Source organism: Nanorana parkeri, unplaced genomic scaffold (assembly GCF_000935625.1).
Source record: "Nanorana parkeri isolate BGI_ZX_2015 unplaced genomic scaffold, ASM93562v1 scaffold662, whole genome shotgun sequence".
NCBI classification, from domain to species: Eukaryota; Metazoa; Chordata; class Amphibia; order Anura; family Dicroglossidae; genus Nanorana; species Nanorana parkeri.
The window spans coordinates 872053-896579 of NW_017306930.1; the positions used below are offsets into that span (position 1 = coordinate 872053).

Here is a 24527-nt window from a genome sequence, read left to right on the forward strand (position 1 = left end):
ATTCATTTTTATTCATTCATTTTTTATTACATATTTTTATTTTTTACTTTACTTTTAGGGGCTTCGGGGAAATATTTGGGGTCTAAACAGACCCCTGATATTTCCCTTTTTTAAAATAGAAAAAGAGATTGAGAACAGAGTCCTCAATCTCTTTTTTTGTGTCCCCTGTTATCAATGAACAGGAATCCTCTGAGTATTCCTGTTCATTCATAACGTTGTTTGTTTACTACAACTACAATTATGAATGAATGCAGGTGATGTAGATTTAGATTCATTCATAATTGAGGATATAGTTAACATACCATATTCTCAATTATGCACACACACTCAGCGATCACTGATCGCTGAGTGTGTGTACATTGCTTTTCTCTCTGACACGCTGTCACAGGAGGCTGATCGAGCGGTGTAGAGAGGAAAGCCCAGCCTCCTGTGACAGCGCTGTCTCCGCCCCCACACCGCTCTGCCGGACTGTGATAGGCGGCAGAGCGGTGTGGGAGGAGACGCCGGCCGCTCACGGCGCTCTCGTCCTGCAGCGCTCGGCCGGCTGTCACTTTCTTTTATTCCCGCCGGAACAGCGCCCAGCGGGGAGAAAAGAAAGCAGGGATGCGCCGATGTATCGGCCGAAACATGGCTCTTTCAGCATTATGCCAAAAGTGCCATTTTCAGCCGATATATCGGTGCATCCCTAATAATTATTGAATTCGAATAATGTATCCCATGAATTAATGTCGAATCAAGTTGATAATGAATAATATATCTTAATGCCTAATGAAAAATTATGAATTTATGTATCCGAGATGAATTGAATTTTATTGACAAACATTGTATTATATGTTTAAAACCAGATTGTTGCTGAAAACTGATATATACAAACAAACAAAAAAAACCCCCTGAAGAAGCCTGTGTGAGCATAACGCGTAGGGGATTCAAGTAGTGCTATATCCTAAAAGAACTGTATGAATTATTAAGATGTCTATGAATATATGAATTTGTTATGTTATGAATAATTTATTAATCAGCAACAATCCTAGGGATAGAGAAATTTAGTTTTGAGGTGCATATGAGCACCATTCTTAACTAATTTTATCAAAGAAAAAATGGTTTTTAAGAATTTCAATAAATTTCTATGAATTACAAATATCTGAGTCCTCTTTGAAACACACCCCATTACAAATAATATTGTAAATGTTTATCGAAGTTGTTTTCTTTGTTGCTTAATAGTTTTTTTTAGTTTTATTAAAATGCTTTGCTTTACGAACCCATCAAAGGCAATGCACCCCACAATTGTCTAATTCCCCATTGATCTTTTCTATCCGCATAAAGTCACATTGTTATAATCCCAGAATGTGATTTTTATCAGATTATTTCTTATGCACCAAAAGCTGCCTAATGGATTAGCATTAGCTGCAGGAGTTCTCTCACACCAAAATGCTGCATCCACAAGCACTTACATGCACATATAGTGGAAGTGTCCAAACTGCATTGTAACTGCAACTAGACCGTATAATTGGCATTTTAAAGTAAACATGCCATGGGTAAAGTATTGGGGCTTCCATTGCTGACCTTTTTGAAAATGCTAGTTGCTTTGCTTTTATGTTGATCCTTCGGCCTCAATACTGTGAGCCACTAACGCCGTACAAGTATGCAGGTCAGAAGAGTTGGAGAAAAGTCCGAAGTCCTTATCTGCATTCTTGTTCTGCAGTAATTTTAGAGGGCCTGCTAATGTACATAGGTTGGCCATTGTTATCAATGGTACTAGTTTATGTCTGTGACGTGTAAGGCCCATTTTTCGATGTTTCGGCACACCCATTGTTGAAAATAGTAGTACATGAAACACATGATTGTTAGCATAGAAAGGTATGAATCCAGCCAGAAAGTATGGTAGTAAGAGAACCATTAAGACAGCCAGGCAGTAACCTTTATCAAAAAGGAGATGTCAAAAACGGCAGCCACCATTGCAGGGTTCCTTTTAAGGTATTCCAGTGAAAGAAAATAGGTGTGCAATACCTTTTTACTATCCGAATATAAAAGGGAAAATCCTGTGAATTTCTGAAAAAAGAAGCTTGAAATAGTTGAGATGAACCCTCATTTTTACTATTTTTACTAACTATTTGGACTCCGTGCTGCTTTTGGTCCTGCTTTTCCTGCAATACAAACACAGCTCAATAGAAACTGCTGCATTTTAAAACATGCAATGCAAAGAGGGTCAAACACAGACAAATATTGATTTGCCAGCTATGTAGCTACATGGGTATGGGCACCTGTGCATATATGTTGACCTGTCCCACAGAAGATGTGTATCCAAACCTCTGTTTTTAACCTTAGCGTGAGACAATTTTTTTTACATGCTAGCTTGTGAGCGTGCCAGGAAAACTTTTTGCTATTTTACTGTCCCACAAAAGTAACTCACCTTGAGTGGTGATTTTCAGAAGATCCTCCATTGTAGAGTTGTAAGGGCCATCATAATGAAGTTCACAAAGTTTTTTGTTGCATGACCTAATTTAAGGGCTCCATGAGAAAGTGTCTTTGCTTCTCTGCACTGGTCTTCAGCAGCTACCCTGAGTATCTATGCCATGGAGGGCCTGCTGATGGTACCTTTCTATTGTAGTCCTTCCTGTACCCCCTCGTCTTCCTCTAGAGCAGGGGCACTGTATATTCTGCAACCCCAGTTTTATAACACTGGCAATATCCTTTAAAACATCTACATATAGTTTGAACTAACAAGTGACCTTCTAATGTATGCTCTGGTGTCCAGTATAATGCTAGGTGACTATTACCATTAGCTGTTATTGATTTAAAGGAGTAAATGTCTTATTGGTATTTTACATAGTGTTTAATAGTGTGGAGTCACGTTTAATTATTATGTTGATATGTTTCAGCACAGTATTTGTAGAGTATGGAGGTGGCAGTGCATTTGGAACATATGGGTGTCCCTTGGGTTTCCTCTGGCTGAAAGGCATTACTTGGCTGCTAATAAGACTTTTTGTGTCACAACGGGATACACAGAATCCATTATGTTTATGGATTGCCATAATGGGAAGCTTGAAAGCACTTAACAAAATTAGCATTCCACAATTTCCTTTAAATACAAAGAACCAATATTTTATATTCACTTGTATTTTGCTTTCACATCTTTCAAATGAAGATGTCTCCCTTATGAGCTGCGCACATTTAAAGCATTTATAGGTCAGAAAGAAATTGCTAAGGGCACACTAAGGTCATTCGACAAAACACAATACGGAGATCCTAACTGTGTTAAAGGACCATTATTGCAAAGATATCGTCGTCTGATAAATGTGTGTGGTGACATGTTGTAATGGTGGTATGTGCATTCCTTATTTCATTTTAGATGCCTTTTATTTGTATCTTAACATTGTAAATGTGGTCTAAGCTTCCAGAAAATGTGAAAATAACACGGTTTGGGACAAACTATAACACGGCCCGTAGTGCTTATAACAATTACCTGGTTTAAATCTTCTTAACAAAATGGCATCTGTGGCTGCAACTGTTTAAACACACCTGGCAGTGTTGTAGTTTGTGCCAACCCTTGTCACTGTCATTTTTACTGGACGGTTTGGCTTGCATGTAAATGTGGTGAATATTTATGGAGGTATGTGAAATAAAATCAAAAGTGGTTCTTATAATGAATGCTAGCATTACCTAATGCAGTTATCGCAATAAGCATCAGAGATTGTTGATCCAGGAATATCCGATTGCCTTCTTGGATCAGAAAAAGGATTTTTTTCCCTGTTGGAGTAAATTGATGCATGCTTTTATTGGCGTTTTTTTGCCTTCCTCTGGATCAACATTGGGAAATTGTAGGCATAGTGTTCTGTTTAGGCTTTTATTTTTATTTATATTTTTATATCTCTATAGGTTGAACTCGATGGACTTGTGTCTTTTTTCAACCTGACTAACTATGTACTATGTAAATACTATAGTGACGGCAGAATAAGAGCAAGTGGTCCGTTAAGTGTGCCCCCATTTTTTTTTTGGTCTGAGTTTAGATCAGTGTTTTCTCCCAAGCATGTGTACATTCATTTACTGTTGACCAGACCTCTACCTCTGCTGGAAGTCTGTTCCAAGCATCAAGTAGTCTTTTACTAAAATACTTTCTAATGTGAACTTTCCTCCTGTGAGTCTGAGGTCCTGTCCCTGTTTTCTTGATATTGGCTTCATATTGAGAATACTGCCCTCCTGTAATGTTGGGATGGTTCTTTAATAAATACTTTACATAATAGATATATGTGGCAGTTCCTTATTACATGTGTGGTTGAAGTATATGGCCATTAAACATAGATTCATTGTTTTTCATATGAAATCAGTTAGTATGATATATTTTGAGGTCTATTGGAGCACAAGAAAGGTGTGTGTGTTTTTTTTTTTTTTCTTTCTGCACTTTAAAGTTACTAATAGAATTAGCAGATAACATTTTGGAAGTGAGAATGCATATAGAGAAAGGTAAGGGTAGGGAAGTATTGCCTCCTTTCAATTTGTCTGGATCTCCACTGCCAATCAATATCAAACTATTGCCAATCCCCATCCTTATGAAAATGATCCAATCAATACACGAATTATGCCATATACTAAATTTAAATGTACATTTAAGTTTAGTATATGGTATAATTCATGTATTGATTGGATCATTTTCATAAGGATGGGAATCGGCAATAGTTTATTCAGCAAGCACTTCTGCCTTGCAGTGCTGGGTTCGAATCCCAGTCAGGACACCTATCTGGAAGGAGTTTGCATGTGCTCCCTGTGCTTGCGTGGGTTTGCTCTGGGTACTCCAGTTTCCTCCCACAATCCTAAGGGCTCAGTCACACTAGATGCAGTGCGTTCCGGCCCGATTTTGGCCGGAAACCCACTGCCTCGCATTGCGGCCGGCTCACTTTTTAGTGGGGTAGGAGGGGGCGTGGCGGGCCATTCAAGTTAATGGCGCCGTAGCCATGCCCTCTAGCCCCAGTGCGATCCCACACACCGTATCGCAAGGCACATTGTGCCTGTGGTCCGGCCCTGGGCGATGCGATCAAAATAGTGCATGTAGCCTTTTGATCGCATCGCACAGGTTCGGACCGCAGGCACAATGTGCCTTGCGAACCCGTGCGGTGGATCGCATTGCGGCCGGAGGGCGTGGCTACGGCGCCATTCACTTGAATGGCCCGCCACACCCCTCCTACCCTACTAAAAAGTGAGCCGTCCGCAATGCGAGGAAGTGCGTTCTGGCCAAAATCTGGCCGGAACGCACTGCATCTAGTGTGACTGAGCCCAAAGACATGCTGGAAGGTTAATTGTCTCCTGTCCAAATTGGCTCTGTATCAGGTGCGGTCAGGGGAGGCAGAGCCTCACATAGAATTATGGAGGAAAAAGCTGTCAGCTTCATGTCTGAAGCGGACAACTTTTTCTCTTTTCAGATCGGCATCTAACAGGTTACACGGCAGGGAAATCCTCCCCGCTGTGTAACTTGTCATGGAGCCTCAGCGGTGAGGGACAGGGAGGCTCCTCTCTGTCTCCTCCTTTCCTCCTTTACACTAGCTTGGGGACGGTTATGAATACCTGTAATAAATAAGTGTGGGAATACACTGTTTTGCACACAGTGAAGTCCCTGCTCATTAATCTCCCTGAAAAAAATAGTAGACTTCTGCTTAGCCTCACTCCAACCTGATATGACTAACTAACTTCATAAAGTAGAGTTACATTGGTATAGTATTTCATGGGGGTAAATATATCTTCTATTTTTCTTTAAAAGCTACTGAGTAGGTTTTATTGTTATGCTATTGGAGTTGTAGGTTATGTGGCTGTTTAAATCAGGGAAACAAGCAAAATGTGGATGGCTACCAATGAAGTATGCATGCTGTGACAGGGTATACGACTCTGTGTATGTCAGTGAGAGGTTGAAAAGGGCAGCTTTCCCTGGCTAGGAAGGAGTTGAGCCTTGCCCCAACAGGTACACCTTCGATCTCTATTAACCCCTTCATGACCTGAGCTAGTTTTCAGTTTCTGTTAATAAATGACTGACACACTTTTTACATTTTTGCTGTGTGATTCATTCACAGCAGTAATATACTTTCTTACTAAATGTACCCACTCGTATTATATATTGTTTTTTAGACAGGTAGGGCTATATAATTATATCACATATGTGTACCTAACCCCTCACTTAGTTTGAATAAAATAAAAAATGAGGAAAAAAACTAGAAGAAAACACTTTTTTTCACAAGTTTTGATTATTATTTTTTAAAGATTTTTTTTATATTAATTATAGTATACAAAATATATTTATAATTTTTATTTGTCTAATTTTGTTTTACACTTTACATTTTTTTTGTAAAAACAAATTTCTTTTTTTTCTTGTCAGTTTATATCAAGCAGTCACTGACTGCTTGATTAAATTTTAACTTTTTTTATTTTTGGCTATTATTAGGCTGCTTTAAACTTAGGAACAGCTAATAATAACCTTTAGAGACTGATTCTGACTTTAGTCAGATTCAGATCTCACTAGACGATCAGAACTGATACATTTCACTCAAAAGATACAATGTATATCTTTTGAGTGAAATGTATCTAAACATCGGGCTCTCGAGCTGTCAAAACAAATAGCAGAGAGATGAATCACTGCTACCTCTCTGCTATTTTCAGCTGTCAAATACTGGATCGCAAATTGTGGTCCTGTATGTGCATGTAACGGCTTCATTCTTTCATTAATGAAAGGAAGAAGCTTTTACAAAAAGCTTAATTATTTAATTAATGCCTCAATACTGAGGCATTCTGTAATGACTGGTAACTGCTGAGAATCATCTGTTACCAGCATTACAAAGCCTGATTATAACTCGTCATGTACAGTGTACGTGGCAAGTCATATACATGTACACTGTACGTCTCCTGTCACGAAGGGGTTAATTAGCCTGCACCTGATAGTGACTGGGGGAAGAAAGAGCTCAGAGCGAGATCCATGCTGGACTGGATGGATGCATACCGACTGGAGATATCTGTGGGATAAGATCTGGCTAAAAACTGTATGTATTGGACTGTGGGTTTTGTTCATGTTCATTTATACTGGAAGCTGGAATAGCCGCTCCAGTAGGACGTAGTGAGGGACACTACTGTTAGTTGGCCTGCTAAGGTGGAGTAGGCCTTTTTATTTATGTTACTCTTGAGTTTCTGCTGGAATTCGTTTGTTTAAAAAGGAAAATGTACCCTGTTGATAAAAAGAAACGTTTTATGTTGAATGCAATAAAGCCGCATTTATTGCCAATACTGATCACAGACCAGTGACTTTCTTACAATGCTCATTGTAGTTCTCCCCGCTTCCTTTACAGAGTATGGAATGGAAACATATGAAAAACAGTTTTTAGAACTCCAGCAAAGACTATTTCAAGCAGAACAAGAGAATCGGAAAAGGTCTCGAGATCTGAGTACTGTTTTAGATGAAATTAAGCGTGCTGTTGCAGAGAAGAGGAACGCATTTGAAAATCACACAGGTATTACTGGCATTTCAAAAAAAGATCAAACTTTTCACTGAAAGTCTTTTAACATTTTGTCCCAAAAAAAAAAAAAAATCACATCTGTGGATCTCGATATGTTTAACCTGAAGACAATAGTGACAATAGGATCACAAAATCAGTGCAGAGACTACACTGACCTTCATAAGAGAAATACAGCTTTCAACTTTTTAGTAGCGTACACCTCCACTGAAGCGGTGCTTTTAGTTCTAAAAGTATATTTGTAAGAGAGTAGATGTCAGAGATTTATATGAGCTGGATATGTTTTAAGCCCATAATGCATAAAGAGCCTGTCAAAGCACTAGAGCTCATCTACTGTATGAAAGTTAGCTGTGCGTCACTCCAATGATGTCAGTCGTGAAAAGGCAAGACTTGTTATACATGGGCCAAATCATGCTGGTAGCCTCCTCCCTGTCACTAACAGGCCTGTGGAAGTGATGGTAACACTAATGATTGGCCATTAATGTAGGAAGTGGTAACCATGCCCTTTTAGTCCTTTTCAGCAGCCCTTTATTTTACACCAGGATTTGTCAGCGAAGGCTAAATAACAAAACCGTCAAAAAGACATCTGTTCATTGTGAAAAATAGTACTTTGGTTAATGATTGCCTTGACTTTAAAAAGCCCAAATATGTATAAAAGAGTTAATGATACCAATAGAATGACTCCAGTATACTGTTGATCAATAGCAAAGCTTGATATTATAATTGGCAGCCTTTATCCATGACGCTATGCCCATTATTCTAGCTCTTACCATACCCGTAACAGAACTTTTACAACCGTGCTACTTCATGTTTCTGTGCCCCCTACCTCTGCATCCTTCTCTCTTTCAGAGTAGACCCAGTGCCCCTGCTTTACTGCTGCTTAGGAAACCTACTGATAAAGGATCCCTTTCAGGGGAAAGACCAAGGTGCAGCTGTGCCTCCTGACCTGTAATATTAGCACCCTAAAGCCCTAGCTGAAGCTTTGTTAAGCAATGTCTCCATCTAAACTGGCCACCTAAATAACTTCAATTAAATTCCAGGGAAAAAAAACAACAAATACTCGAAGAAACTTTGTTAATGGGGATCCCATGCCTCTACCAAGCAGATAAGCATGTATGAATTATACCAGGACCGGTCACAGGGCCCATTCATATTATCTCATTGCGATAATGTATGGCACTGCATGATAAATGTGTTGGCACTAATGATTTTTCCACCTGGCTCAGTCAATTTTTACACCGGGTGGTTATGTCAGGGCCGATTCAACAGGAAATAACCAAAATACAAGTCATGCATGGCCAGCTTTGATGTATTACAAATCATTTTGATGTGGTGAAGGGAGTTGATGCAGACAAAACATTAAGGGCGTAAGGTTATTGACTACTATTTTTAGTTTCTCTCTCATTGCAAGCAGTGGTAATTAGTTGTCCTAATGATTTCAGCAGCTCCTCATTTTAAATCTACACACAATCTTTGACTGTGTGCCACAACCTTCCAAATGTCTTACATTTTACCACTCATCTGCCAACCTACAGTGCAAGAATCCAGTCAGGACATTTGTAGGGCTGCAACAACTAATCGACATAATCGATTATAATCGATTATTGAACGTTTCCAAAATATTACCTGGAAAACCTACAACACGTACAACTGGTTTTACCATGCTCCCTGTGGCATCTGAAACTAGAGCGAGTATGATCTGGTATAGGCACTTCTGCATAGACATCCTAAACCTACATTGCCCCATCTATAGTAAGCTAAGCCTGAGTCCAGCCAACAGTGTCTTTCTTTGTAATTGGTTTCTATGCCCACAACAGATTTCCTCTTACATCCTCTACTATCATCCGTCATCGAGGTAGGAAGTTACATAGTATTTGAGGTTGAATAAAGACATATATCCATTTAGTGCCGCCTATTTGTGTGTGTGTGTGTGTGTGTGTGTATATATAGGTCCCTGAGTCATCTCGTTATTGGGAGTACTTGTACCCCTGTATATTACCGTTTCTCAGGAAATCGTCCAAAAGCTTCTTGAACGATTCCACACTATTAGCTGAAATCACTGCTTGTGGCAACGAGTTCCAGACCCTAACCGCGCGAACTGAGAAGAACCCCCTTCGCCCCTTGTGTTTGAATTTTTTTTCTACCAGTTTCAGGTGGTGTCCTAGTCTTTGTTACGGAATTAATCTTAAAGAGTTTGTTGCTAATGTCGCTATGACTATAGAACATTTTGTACATGAAAATCATGTCCCCCCCTTAATCTCCTTACTTCCAGCGTGAACATATTTAAATTTAGTAACCGTGTCTCATAGCTCTTGTCCTCCATCCCTTTGATGAGTTTGGTCGCCCTTCGCTGGACTTTCTCCAGTTCAAGGACATCCCCTCTGTGTACCGGTGCCCAAAACTGCACCGCATACTCCAGGTGAGGCCGAACCAGTGATGTGGGGGGGAAATGGCAAAAGTAGGCACAAAGCAATAAAAACACTTTACACCTGACATGTCTATGTTATTATTAATCATCATACATAGAGGGATGCATTGGTAGAATTTGATTTTTGAGTGTAAAGGTCTGCTTTAAGAGTGTCCTCGACCCTATTATGTGTAACAAAAGGCAGTATGTACATTCTGGATGTTGCCATAGTCCAAAGCATGCTTTACACAGCTGTCTCCAGGTCATTGCTCACATGTTTTTGAAGGAATTTATTTCCAGACTAAAATTTTGTAGACATATTTTCCAAATATTACTGCACAATTATTTCTGGTGTCAGAACACACCTGTATATATTTTTAACCATTCTTCTTTGTTCTTGTTTGCATAGTTAACATAATGCAGAAAGGTCATCTATTTTTTATGTTCAATACTGGGGCAGGCAAGTTCAATTAGTACTAAAGCCTAGAATACTATTCAAATGAATTAGACAATCAATGTCAGCGTTACAGTAAAAATCACATATTCATATTCAATTTAAATAACAAAACAATGTGTGACGTACGCCCGGCCCAGACCCGCTGTACGTCAATCCCACATGACTATACACAAGTCTGACCGAACATGGACGTCACAAGGACGTGGCAATAGCACTCTCTGCCTCACCCTGCACAGAGATTTCCCAGCTCGCGGGACACAATCTCAGGCCAGCCGACTGAGAGCGATCGTCACCAGAGTTGGTTAACTCCGCAGTTAACCCTTTACCCACAAACGTTCGCTGCCACCACATGATTTTTGTAACGGAAACACAGACCGTGCCCAGCAAATGCTGCGACAATTTAAAAGACTTAAACGATACCTATGATACCGCTGTCCTCTCATACAGGAATATGACAGGATTCACTATACAGTAGCGCTCTTCACAGAGGCAAGGATACTTTTAAGTTCGTATTTAGAGCGTAGAGATAAGCTTAATGATTTTTAAGATCGCCCTTTACTAAAAGAAACGGTGCAGAAAATATACAGAAAAATATATTAATAAAAAGATAAATTATATATACAATAGTAAAATTTTAAAGGGAATAAAGGTGAATACTTAACAGTCCTGGGTTTAGGAGTTCTGACAAAGTTCAGAGTTGTATAAGCAAAGGAGAAGTCTGCATGGCTCTTCTTCAAGCAAGCTTTCAGCAGATAATGTCCAGAGATTAAAGGGGAACTCTTCTGCGATGTTAGACTTTTGGGGTTCCTTGATGCTTTAAAACCCAAGAACCCCCTCTAGCTAGTTCAGCATCTTTTTATCAGACCTTTAGGAGCCAGCCCCTAGGGCAGGGCTGGGGATGGAAAGCAGGCGGAGGATGAACCTTTATTTTGCACTATCCCAGCCCAATTCCAAATTATGAAATGGAGCTGATTTTGCAACTTAGGTTTATGACTTTTGGGTGAATGTGAGCTCACCTCTACCAGACCTGCTTGTTTCTATTAACTTGTCCACTGGTAATAGATGAGTGCTTGGTGCCATGCCTTTAATTAGGGAAAGCTGTAAAAGGCTTAGAGGCTCACTTCTTCGTACGGATCAGGTCAGCACAGAAAACGGACGTCGTGTGAACAGGCCCTTAAATATATGATGGCAGGCCAAATAGCCACTTCCTGGTTGGCCCTAGCATTTATCTAAATGTGCAAAGTGGGTACTAACATAAATCACAGTGACTGCGGCTACAGAAAATGCCAACGATTGTGAAAAGATAAATAAAGATGTAATTAAATGGTTGATAAATGGCTACCATAAGGAAATATTACACAGAATACTTCATGTTTAATTAAGCATATATTGTCTAAAAATTAAACCAGTATAAGTGAGAATATAAATCAAACACACTTCTTTGTTTGATTTTATATTCTCACTTGTACTGGTTTAATTTTTAGACAATATATGCTTAATTACACATGAAGTATTCTGTGTAATATTTCCTTATGGTAGCCATCTATCAACTAAATTGTAATTTATCATATTTAACTTTCCTATTTTATGTGGGATTTCTAGCTAGCTGCGTCTGTTGTTTTAACCTTTCCCAAACAATTTACCTGGTGTTGCTGTGTAAACTTTTGATTTCACCTGCCCCACCTAAACCCTGCTCTCCTCCATTGATTTTCTGTCCCTCTTTCCCCTGCTCTCTTTCATAAGCGGTAACCCTGAGCCACACTCGGGACTACAGCGTAGCGTTACTTACCTTGTCCCTCGAGCCGCGCTGTGTCCTCCGTCTGATGCCGTCTTCCGGGTTCCGCCCCTTGCAAGCGTCCGTGTCGCAAGGGGGCAGCACCGGCGAGAATTTTAAAAGTAAAAATAACGAGAAAAAAAATAGAACAAAAAAATGAAATCAGACCGCCAGGGAGGTGAAGTGACCAAATTTACTGTTGCTTATTAGTTTCCTGGGTTCCAGTGCTCTACACGGTATGTGAACCGACATGCAGGCAGGTTACTACTTTTAATGTCTTACTAGGGTTTAGGAGCTTAAGAGTTGGCTCAGGTTCACTTTGTCACCAGAGCAGGGGCCGAAACTGAGTCGCATAGTAAAATGATATTGCTTTTTGTTTGGTTCTGTGGGACAGTTCTCTTCAGTTTTTCTGTCTTTGTTCCTTCACTGTCTTATGGAGAATTTGAGTGAGAAGCACATTACATTACTATTGTTGAAAGAGCGTTCATGAGCACACACGTATAGTGTCAATTTAGAAAGGAGCCAGTTAACCTTCCAGCATGTCTGTGGAGTGTGGGAGGAAACCGGAGTACCTGGGGGGAAACCCACGCAAGCACAGGGAGAACATGCAAACACCTTGCAGATAGTGACCTGCCTGAGATTCGAACCCAGAACCCCCCCCCCATGCTGCAAGGCAGAAGTTGTGCTGTAAACATTTGTTTTATGCTGTGCACATACCTCCTTTCCCTTTTCCATTATTTTTTTTTTACCTCCAGACTGTAAGGAAGTATTAGGAAATCCATCCTGCAGTTCTTGAGCTAAAATGGAGAAAAGCTGAACTACCACTTGTTTGCACAAAGCCACCTGGTTGTCAAGTAGGAATATCTTAATGTCTTTTCTATTTGAATCATTTGATTTTGATGGACAATGGTGTCTTGTTTTGTGTGGCTGATATTGGACAGTTTCTGTGAATCCAGGTTGTAAACAATCTTGTCTGTCCTTATTTGCGTTGCAGTTGAAGAAATAAAATGGAAAGTCTTGAATATAACCAGCAAACTCCCTTTGCCGTTTACAAACATCTTCATGTTTCTGCCTCATTTATTGGGACACGAAGACAGTCTGCAGCCAAATGTGCTTTATGGACACGGGAGAACAGGAGGTAAGGCAATTAATGGCAATAATGTATTTTCTTAAGGTGTGCCTCTAGGTGTTAAACTGGTGGGAAGCCTGTCATCTGGTTTCCTGTCATACATTTTTTGTAATCTCTATTAGCATTAAAGAGGTTGCATCCCAACTCTTCAGTTAGGATATTTGTGCTAACCAGTACTGTAAAAACCTAATACCTGGAGTGTGGGCATTACCATCAATTATGTGAGTAACCCTGAAGATATAATACTTGCACTTGATTGTAAATTGAAATGAGTTGATAAAGCTAGCCATGGGTTTTAGACAAAGATCAGATGTTCATATATGAGAGATTTGTCTTTCCCCAAGGGCACTTTGTGGACCGTTAAGAAAAGGGTAAATTCTTGTGACCTGCGGCTTTCCCCTGGTTGTGTTTGTCTTGGGGGAAAGATAGCCCAGAAAGAGTCCAATCGTGCAGATGTCATCTGTTTTTCCAACCGATGCACTTACCCTATAGACCCGGGGTCTCAAACTACTGGCTCCTGGGCTGGTACCATGTGGCCCACAGCCAGCTGACTGCGTACCTGACTTGGGGGAGCAGCTACACAGTTTGCATCTCTGTGCCAGCTGAAAGGAAGGAGTAGTAAGGTCTGCACCAGCCAAAGGTGTAGCCCGTACTAATCAACCACTGGACCACCAGGGAATGTGCCTCCTCCCTGCAAAAGAATGTAAGCAGGTGAGGGGGCTATTTCTTTTATTTTAAAGGAGAACTATGACTTGAGTGCTTTTCACTCTGCACACATGTACAAATGATGAAACACTGGCTCCCAGCACAGAGGAGAGAACTAGGGGATCCAAAACAATTCATTGATAATAAGAATCGTTGACAACAATTCTCATAATCGATTAATCGATTAGTTGGTTGCAGCCCTAGACGCTTGTGATTTAAATACTCCTGCCACACTGCATAGCCAGGTAGAGGACTGAAGCATTTACAAATCATGTTTTCATGAACATGCAGTACAGGCTATTATCTCTTTGATAGCAGGATCTGTGGTGGTTTCCTTTTTATTGTGTAACAGTGGGGGTGGGGGGAAATGTGGGTTTTTATATGTAACTGTATCAATGAAACAATGACACATCAGCCATTTTGCTGCTGAATCATCGTCTGCCGATCAGGCAGGTGACATAGGAAGCTGCAACTGGAATAGTGTTGTCATTTGCCTAGTCGTACAATATGATAAGGGGTGTGCGAATAACAAGAATGGTTGGACATAATTACAAGTCATATTTACATATGCTTTTCAGCTGTTTATTTAGCTGCTTGCATGGAACTCTGCTTTAAGTGACTATCAATGTTCTCTTTTTTTTTATATTGCCTTTACTGAGAACAAGTACACACACACAACACCTGGTATAATTTGACTGAATGTGTAATTCATAATCTGGTCTGACAGCCTTTTCTTAAGATGACTGGGCTCTTTCTATAGACACTTCCTACTGCATTATACAGTTTTTTCCCCCCCTTACCCCAGGGCAATGTCACATAGCGACAAAATATAATTAATTTGTAACCATAGAAATACAGCATTACGATTCTGGTTTTAGCATCTCTTATAATACACAAAGATATTAGGTTTCTGTGACATGAGAGATTTAGATATATTTGAGGACAGGGATTAAATGGCAAATGCTCTTTAAAATACAAATTACCTTTCATTCTCACCCCTGAGAATGTTTTTTTATTTGTTTTTAAATTCTGATATATTTTATATTTTGATATAACATTGTGATTAGGTAACTCAATCTGCCTTTATTCGTGTTGCGTAATGAGACCTTACTCTGCCATATTGTGGCAGAAAAGGCTAGATCCTTCAAAAGGGACCTCTTCACCACTGGGGTAGACTCCTCTTTAATTGAAGAGATGATGCTCTTTCTAAAGCACATCTGACTCTTCTAGCCTTCAAGGGATGTTGTCTCTTTAAATCTACTCTGGATACCACATTTTTAGATGCATGGTGAGGCTAGTGTTGTTCTTCATTGCAGCATCATTAGGGGAAGTCAGCTGAGCCTTACTCGTCCACCACTTCTGCGGTAGTTGCCCCTTGGCCCCTAGAGTCTCACAGACTGTACTGGCTATGGGTACACCGGCTAATTCCTTGCCCTTGTCACTTTCTCCAGTTGCGCCTCCTACTTTCATTCGTGCTATTGCACTGATTGCTGGACCCTCTTGTCAGCTAGAGGTTCTGGCGCTGGGCACACCTGTCTTTGTATCAGTGTTGGACTAGCCTTGACATGTTCGTAAGATAAAAGCCGGACGGGCCGGTGTGCGCAAGCGCACACTGCCCGTTCGGTATTGCGGTCATCGGAAGCCCGCCCCTCGGGGGCGCGGCTTGCGATCATCGCAAGTACGATCTGCCTGTCCAAGATAGGCAGATCGTAAGTTTTTTTTTTAAGTACCTTACAACCATCGCAAGACTATTGTCTTGTAAGGTGTGTGCCCAGCATTAGGTCAGTGTCTGCTCCAGCTAAGGTCAGGGCTTGGCCTTATAAGGCCTCAGATTCAGGTGACCTTAGGTTGCTGTCAGTCCCCCAGTTCTGTTTTGTTTGGCCTGTGGCAAGTTTTTGCTCTGTTACTGAAACCTCTGTTGTGCTGCTTTTGAACATCCCAACAGTAGCTGACGTCCTGTGCCCCTCAATGGACAAAGGGAAATGAGTTTTTTTAATTTGCAGTAAAATCCTTTTCTTGCAGTCCATTGAGGGGCACAGGCTCCACGCCTCTGTTTATGTTCATGCTCTTGGTGCTGTTTTGCCACAAAACCGAGCTATGTTGGGAGTAGTAGGGGTTATCCTGCGGTGCCCAAAAATGTTTGCTTGCCAGTGTCCATTCCTCCCGTAGACCTGTTTCCTTTCAAGGTTTGACGGCTTGTTATTTTTGTCATTTATATATTTTCTTATACTGCTTTGCTGGACTCTTGGGCAGATATCTAGTCTATGATCTTTATTACATTGGACATTTTGTTTTTGGCATAACAAGCAGCTCTTCAGACTTGGGCATTGAGGGGCTGTGTTCCTACCCAAGTTGATTTCTCAGGGGGGGATTATCCTGGATGAATGGGAAATATTAAATTAGACTTTTCAGATTCTACCACAATTAATATTGTACCTTTCATCTTGATTTAGAGGAAACACACTAAAGAGGTTTTTTACACTGCAAACTTTTTTTTTCCTCATATTTTCTCATGGAAGTTTCCAGAAAACCAAATAATGTGCATGCATTTTTTGATATTCATTGTCCATCCCACACCACTGAAACTAAAATATATTTGTGTATTTTAATGCGCTCGTCCTTAGTAATTTGCCTTTGCACAGATCTCCCTTTTATAACCTTTACCATGTTCTAGACATTTAAATGTGTGCTAAGACGCCTCTCATTGTTCACCCCTCACGCTGCTTTGAACTGCAACAAATGGGCAAGCAGTATGTTGACTTCATACGTAAACTACAAGATACATACATGGAGACAACAGGTTCCATGTTTTTTTCTAGCTCACACTTTGTATGATAAGATCAATCTTTACCTTGTTGCATTCCATTTCTGGGCAGTTCTTTTACATATAGCAGCCAATGTTTAAACTCAATAGTCACCTGTAACTTTTTCAGACTAAATGGTTAGAATTACAAATATTGAATCAGTTCTTGGCTGATGGTATTCCTTTGAAGTTCTTTACACCTTGTTTGTGTAGAGAAAAATGAAAAGAATAAAAAGGAAGTGGTATTAAGGGTGTAGCTAGTTTGTCTGAGACTCTTATATTTACAGATGCTAACCATTTGGTGTAAATATTTTCTGTTCAATTATATAGAGAACACATTTATTATTGGTTTGATCTGTCACACTTATTTGGTCTTTTCTTTATCTGTGAATAATTTCTTAAACCTGCTGAGTAAAGGAATGCCATCCAACTCGTCCTGTCCCCTGAAGCCCCCCCAGATGTTTTTTATGTAGCTGTTTTATTACATTATTTGAGCTAGTCTGGTAGCATCACAGGAGGGTTCTCTTCTTACGTAGGGGGGGGCATTCTTCCAGGACTGAGCGGTGCTCAAGTAGTGATGTATGAGCTCAGTCCTGGAGTACTGTAAGACCAGGCTGAGTGATGTACTCCCTAGTGGGAATGTAAATGACAAGCTGGGTTCACAGGAATGGGTAGATAGTGTGGTTGTGAATATCGGTACTTTTTTTTGTTACACAGGAAGGGGTAGGGGACTTAAATAAAAGCATAACTTGGAGTTCCATTTTAAATCCCCTATAAAGTTATATCTTGCTTCCTGTGTCTGCTCTGGAGAGGCAGCAGAAGAGGAAATATCTCCAACGTTAATGTAATTCATATCTTGCAAGTTGTCACAGGAACAGGTGTCCCTATGTAATTCCATTTTTGCATATAACCTCAATTTCTTTCTTGGAGCCTTTATATACACTTTAAACAGCACTCAGGCTTGATTTCATGAGACTAGTTTTCTTCAGCATGTAGCAGAAAGCAGTAAAAAAAAGGTGGTTATCTTTGTTTTCTGTGTGTGTTGTACTTTTGTAAGAACATGTATATAAAGCCAAGCCAAAACTTTTAAATGTAATTTTGGATAGATCAGGGAAGGGTTAAAGACTCTAAGGCTTTTATTGACATCTACAGTGAGGAAAATAATTATTTGATCCACTGCAGATTTTGTAAGTTTGCCCTCTTACAAAGGAATGAAAGGTCTATCATTTAAAATACACCTATGATAAAAATGATAGAGACAGAATATCAACCAAAAATCCAGAAAAAACACATGATATAAGCATAAATATTGGTCCTAGAATTATTGCTCTCACTCACTGGCATGTGCGGTGATGCCCAACATGTGTTGGGTATCCTCTTTTATAACGATTATCACTTTTGTACGTAGGCACACCAGGCTCATGAAAAACTTCTTCTTTTAAAAAAAAAAAATGTATTTATTTATTTACATTTATTTTATTTAATAATTTTTAAAACTTTTTTTTCTTTCTTACTTTCTATCACATAGGGGGGCTTACAAGCCCCCCATGTGATAGCATATTGGTGGTCAGAGGTCCTCTTCAAGGTGATACTGGGGGTATAAAAGACCTCCTAGTGTCACATTTCCACTCTAAAAAATCTGCAATTCATTAGCTTATTGCTAGGTTTCAGGAGCCGAGCAATGACGGCTCAGGGATAGGAAGTGATGCAATATGCGTCGCTCCCATAGAACAGGGAGGCGATCGGCAAGTGGAAGTTCGCCGCTCTCCTCCCAGCTTCCCACCGACACCCGAGATGCCAATCCTGGGCCCGCAGGAGTGGCAGCGGAGCCCAGGAAATTGCTCTGGTGACAGCTGAGCCGCCAGAATCGCTTCTATTGTAAAGCCGGCTCTACAAATATAAACGAGTCCCGGCGGCTTTACTATGTATGTCACTGGTGGCGAAAGGGTTAAAGAAGAACTCTTCTGGTTCAGGAGGCATCAGCATGCTTCAAGTTATACTTTTAATGTTACAGGTGGCATCACTAAGCAGTAAGTGGCTCATTGGGCGGTGGGGCCAAACTTGACTTGTCCAAATGTACACATTACAAGTTGTCTATATCTGGGGATCTAGTTGTAACTTTATTATATACCCAGTTTCAGTAGTCCAGCTTTGGGACAAATTTTCTTTGACGTATTTATAATAGTTATGGGAAGCACAATGGGGGACATTTATCAAGCAAATTAGAGACGGTTAGATGCAAATCAGGCCGCCTCTCACTTAGCAAAGCTTCTGAGATGGGCTTACTGTGTATTGGCGACCTCTATTTCTTAATTCCTGGGCAACCAACTGTGGCAGATTTGCAAGGTCTGTGACAGATTTGTTTCTGAAGATGAGACAGATTTTCACTCTAAACTGAGACATAATTAAGAAGTGGTCATGGTCAGGTTTCATTCTGGTACAGTGCGGCTTTTAAGCATCTGAGGGAGGAATTTATGACTTGAAGTGATATCAAAGTCAAAAATGATTAAGCTATTTCAAATGCTAATTAAATCACTTACAATGGATGCTGCTTCTTCATGTTCAAAAGTTTGTTTCCTGCAGGATCAGCTGGTCCCCTCAGCACTGGATCTGATATCCTTTGTTAGGTAGGCTCCTTTCCCTTGCAGGGTCCTATGGAGCCACCCTTGTGTGTGCTAGTAACCTGTGTGTGTCTCCAGAAACACACACACTCCAAGGCAAAGCAATCCCCTCTTCTCCTCTCTCCCCTTCTCTAAGCTAATAGATGGACCGCTGTTGGACACAGCTCTGTGCTTTTTGTCATCTTGTCCTTGGTTTCACTTAGAAAATCATTGGATTAAGTTTGCCAAAACCTTTTGAATACAGATTTATGTTGACTAAACATACCGCACCTCTGTGCCATGAAGCTCTGGATAAAAATCTGCAGTAATAATTGGTAATTCCGCTTCCTGATCAGTGATTACTTTCTATGTAACCTTCTGTTTTTTGTACTTTCCTATATCACGGTGTTATGCTCAAGTCATTCTCTATATTTAGGCTTCCTCTTTTCCTTTGTAAACATCTCTGATGCAAGTTAGCAGTAGAGCGGTAGAGTCCTATTCCCTTGGGTCCCAGTCACAATTACAACTGCTGAGACTCATGTTGCTGTGCAACGAAACAATCGAGTACTGTCCGTGATACTTTTCTTTTTATTTGCACTAACAGGTCAATTTTCTGGGCTAGATTTTTGGAGTGTTCCCTTCTCCTTCCAAGCAGTCCTGAAGGTAGAGGAAACACCCTGAAAGCTTGTCCTGAAAACATAACTGTTGGTGCTAATAAAGTATCACAGAAAGAACAATTGTTTTGTTGCAAGTGCACTAATACAGCTACAATCTTGAATGAAATCAAATTATCGTGACCAGATCCTGAATATAACGTGCCACACCCCTAATATATCAAATCATATAGGAAAAAGAAAGTGGGGCTTTTTAGGCACCAAGTGACAAACCAAGAAATTACAACATCATAAATCAAAAATTCTTTATTATCCAAAAGTTAAAAATATTTAAAAACATGATTGCTATGTGCACACTTTAATGACAACAAATTGATCTCCAAATGAACTATTCCAGAATTACAATATGAGGCTAAGCGACCATAACAAACATAATTGGTATGACATGTTCTTGTGATCATACAGCACTCAAAATCCTCATGTCGGGAATAGTTAATTCTTAACGCGTTTCACGCTTCCTCAGGAAGCCAGCAGGGCAGGAGCACAAGATCGACGCATGCCAGAGGACATGAGACCCCCCCCCAAAGAGTGATGGGGAAAAGGTGACAGGCAGGCGGACAAACGCCTAAAACTAAGCAAAGAGAAGGGGAGAGAAGTCACTACCTCTACCCCACTCAAACCCCAAAATAGCCAAAATCTGGCACTTAATTGGCACTGCCCAAAAAGGTTCCATGGCAACAAATATATTTAATGTATCATAGACAAGAGACTCTAATGAGTGACTGACTGTGGCATGCTATGGGGTTTATGCCAACATGTATATCTGTAAAAAATAAGTCAAGGCAACTAGACCTGCTGTAATTTTCTTGAAGAGGTTTTACTGGACATGCGACCAGCTTTCTCAATTCAGAATGACTGGTACAAAAAATTATTTGGGAATAAATGTCTAGGATGCGTACTTGACTGTCTTCAAAGGAGTGACCTTTTTCCTTGAGGCCTTGTTCACACCAAATGCAGATCCGGTCAGGTTTGTGCACACGCATGCTAGTCTTTTAGATGCGTTTTTGGCTAAAAAAAAAAAGTTTAACATGGGGTTTCAGTGCGTTCCAGGCATTTGCATGTGTTTTTATGCATTTGCAGATGTGTTTGCAGATCCAGAGCAGGTAAAATAGGGCCTGCTGCAGTTTTTTTTACCTGCTCTGGATCTGCACGCTGCGATGTGAACTGGAGCTCAAAATACCATAGGAATACATTGGATGCAGTTTTGATCCGGTCTGCACCTGATCTGCTCTGGATTGTGTGAACAAGGCCTTAGATGTAGGTATACTGCCGAATCCTGACCAGAGGGTTTGGCTCTTACTATACTGTGCCATACGCTGGTGTAGCTGCTGGTTTTTTTCTCCGACATACAATTCTGAGCACTCCTCACTGCACTGGACTGCATACACAATGTTGTTCATCTTGTGTTTTGGAGTTGGGTCTTTTTGGTGAACCAGTTGTTGCCTCAGTGTATTGCTGGGTTTAAAGCAGACAAGTATGTAATGTTCTTTAAAAACCCTTCTGAGTTTCTCAGACACTCCAGCTACATATTGGATGACCAAATTCTTCATTTTGTCATGCTTTTCACTCTCACTGGTACTCTTGGCATTCTTCCCTCTTTCTGTTTTGACAAAAGCCCAGTCTGGATAGCCGCAAGTTTTAAGGGTCCCCCTGAGGTGTTTGAATTCCTTCTTCTTGGCCTCTGTTGGCCAAGAAGGAATTTCTCTCCCGTTCATTGAAGGACACAGGGCAACAGATCGGAGATCCTGAAAGATAGGGTATATCGCCACCTGCAGGAGTAGGACGCTAGGCACATAACAAAAAAAGACTTAGACAGCCTAGGGGCGGCCCCTGCTGGTGGCCCAACCCCCCACCTGCTGACAAGTCTCCAGTTTTTTGCCTTGCGTCAGGAGTAAGGAACTAAAAATTTTTCTCTCTGGAAATTTTCTTTTCTTTCTTCCGTTTTTTTTTGTGATCTGCTAGCAAGTGTCACCAGGGCGACGTGCTGGATGGTGATGGATCCTGGTAGTCTCCCCTGGGTGGCCATCGAGCGCATGCAGGCTCTGCCTCGGCGGGTCGGCTGCGACTTCACTCCCCGGGGTGCACATGACAGGGGGTCCCGGCCCACCTGTCACAGCACTTCCATGGCCTGGCGACGCCGCGTCTGCGGGCGGGGGCGTCCGCCTTCTTTCACTCCCCTGCTGGACCTGGGGTTGTGGATGCCAGCGCTGTGGGGACAGCCTCCGCCTGTTGCGGTCGCGCCGGTGGTCGTCCATTCGTTGCTGCATGCAGGTCCTGAGTCTCATGGTGGCCTCCTTCGAGGCGGTGCCCTTTGCTCAACATCATACCAGGGTCTTCCAGAGGGACATCCTGGTGCAGTGGGACAAGTCGACCTCATCCTTGGACAGGGAGATTCAGCTGTCTCAGGAGGTGGCTACTCTCTCCGGTGTTGGTGCACGGGAAGTCCTTCCTTCCGGTGCACTGGACGGTGGTCACGACGGATGCCAGCCTGTGGGGTTGGGGTGGAGTCCTGGGCTCCCTGACGGGGCAGGGTCGGTGGTCGCCGGAAGAGTCTCGTTTGCCGATCAATGTGTTGGATTCGTCACTGTTCGGCCCGGCTTCAGGGTCTGCCGGTTCGGGTTCAGTCCGACAACGCCACGGCGGTGGCGTACATCAACCATCAGGGCGGCACAAAAAGCGTGTCCGCAGGTCGGGAGGTGTCCGGGATCCTGTCTTGGGCGGAAGGGCGAGTCCTTGCGCTATCGGCGGTTTACATCCCGGGAGTGGACAACTGGCAGGCAGACTACCTCAGTCGCCAGTCTGTGGACCCGGGAGAATGGTCCCTGCACCCGGACATTTTTCATCAGCTGTGCCTTCGCTGGGGGACGCCAGATGTGGACCTTCTGGCGTCTCGTCTCAACCGGAAAGTGGAGAGGTTCGTGGCCCGGGCTCTGGATCCCTGGGCGGACGCGGTGGATGCCCTGGTGGCTCCTTGGGGGCCCTACGGTCTGATATATGCCTTCCCTCCGCTTTACCTCTTGCCTCGGCTGCTGCGTCGGATAGCGGCCGAAGACGTTCCCGTCATCCTCGTGGCCCCGGACTGGCCTCGGAGAGCGTGGTACGCAGACGTGGTTCGACTGCTGGTGGACGCCCCTTGGCGGCTGCCTCTGCGTCCGGATCTTCTGTCCCAGGGGCCTGTGTACCATCCTTCTTTACAGTCGCTGGCTTTGACGGCGTGGCTGTTGAGAGCCAGGTGCTGAGAGATAGGGGGTTGTCGGATGCGGTCATCTCCACAATGCTTAGGGCCCGCAAGCCAGTCTCTAGGAGGATTTACCATCGTACCTGGAGGGCCTATTTTGCCTGGTGCGAGGCTGGGGCCTGCTCTCCGCGCTTGTTCTCCATCAGCAGGATTCTTGCTTTTTTGCAGCGCGGAGTGGCTCAAGGGTTGGCCTTGAGCACGGTGAAGGGCCAGATCTCTGCCTTGACGGTTCTCTTCCAACGTCCTTTGGCGTCTAACGCCTTGGTTCGTACGTTTGTTCAGGGAGTTACGCGTATTGTTCCCCCTGTCCGCTCGCCATTGGCTCCATGGGACCTGAACTTGGTGCTTTCGGTGCTACAGGAATCTCCCTTTGAGCCTCTTCGGGACATTCCGCTCTTGTCTTTGTCACAAAAGGTGGCCTACTAGGGCTGTTGGCGCATCCTGGGCTTTTCGCCATGGTGCGTCTGTTTCTCAGGTTTGCAAGGCCGCTACTTGGTCTTCCGTTCACACCTTTGTCAAATTTTACAAGGTGGATATTTTGGCATCGGCGGATGCTGGTTTGGGGCGTAAGTTTTTGCAGGCGGCCCTTTTTGAGTGGTTCTTTTTTGGGTTTCGTTGTTGTTTAGCCCATCCCTCATTGGTTACTACATGGTGACGTCCCTACCTTTCAGGATCTCCGATCTGTTGCCCTGTGTCCTTCAATGAACGGGAGAGAAAATAGGATTTTTGTACTCACCGTAAAATCCTTTTCTCTCCGTTCATTGAAGGACACAGGTCCCGCCCTCTTTCTCTGGGTATGCACTCCTAACTGCTTGTTACTAACTGGAGACTTGTCAGCAGGTGGGGGGTTGGGCCACCAGCAGGGTGGTGGTGGAAAAGGATTTTACGGTGAGTACAAAAATCCTATTTTTCTCTGGGCAGGTTAATAACGCCTCCTAGACTCCAATTATGCAAATGCATTCAACAGCGGGTTGTGACTAACAGATTATGTGGATTGGAGCAAAATTCCTCCTATTTATTCCCAGAGAATTTGTGTACCAGTCATTCTGAATTGAGAAAGCTAGTCGGATGTCCAGTGAAACGTCTTCAAGAAAAATACAGCGAGTCCAGTTGCCTTGACTTCTTTTTTTACAGATATACCATGACCTGGATGAATGAGAACCTTCACAGACTTACACCAACATGGAACACCAAAAAATGAAAAAATTATTACACAACCCCCCCCCCCCCCCCCCCCCCAAAACCACCCAACGCAA

General features: G+C 42.1%; 1 protein-coding gene across 1 annotated transcript in view; it reads left to right on the top strand.

Annotated features, from left to right (window-relative positions):
• Nucleotides 1–24527, top strand: part of MGAT4D (MGAT4 family member D) — a gene marked incomplete at its 3' end in the record, with an annotated part of 103682 nt that overhangs the window by 36352 nt on the left and 42803 nt on the right. The window contains exons 2-3 of the mRNA XM_018563413.1: nucleotides 7320–7481; nucleotides 13117–13260. Of these exons, the coding sequence (XP_018418915.1) occupies nucleotides 7320–7481; nucleotides 13117–13260 (306 nt within the window). The remainder of the gene's footprint in view (nucleotides 1–7319; nucleotides 7482–13116; nucleotides 13261–24527) is intronic.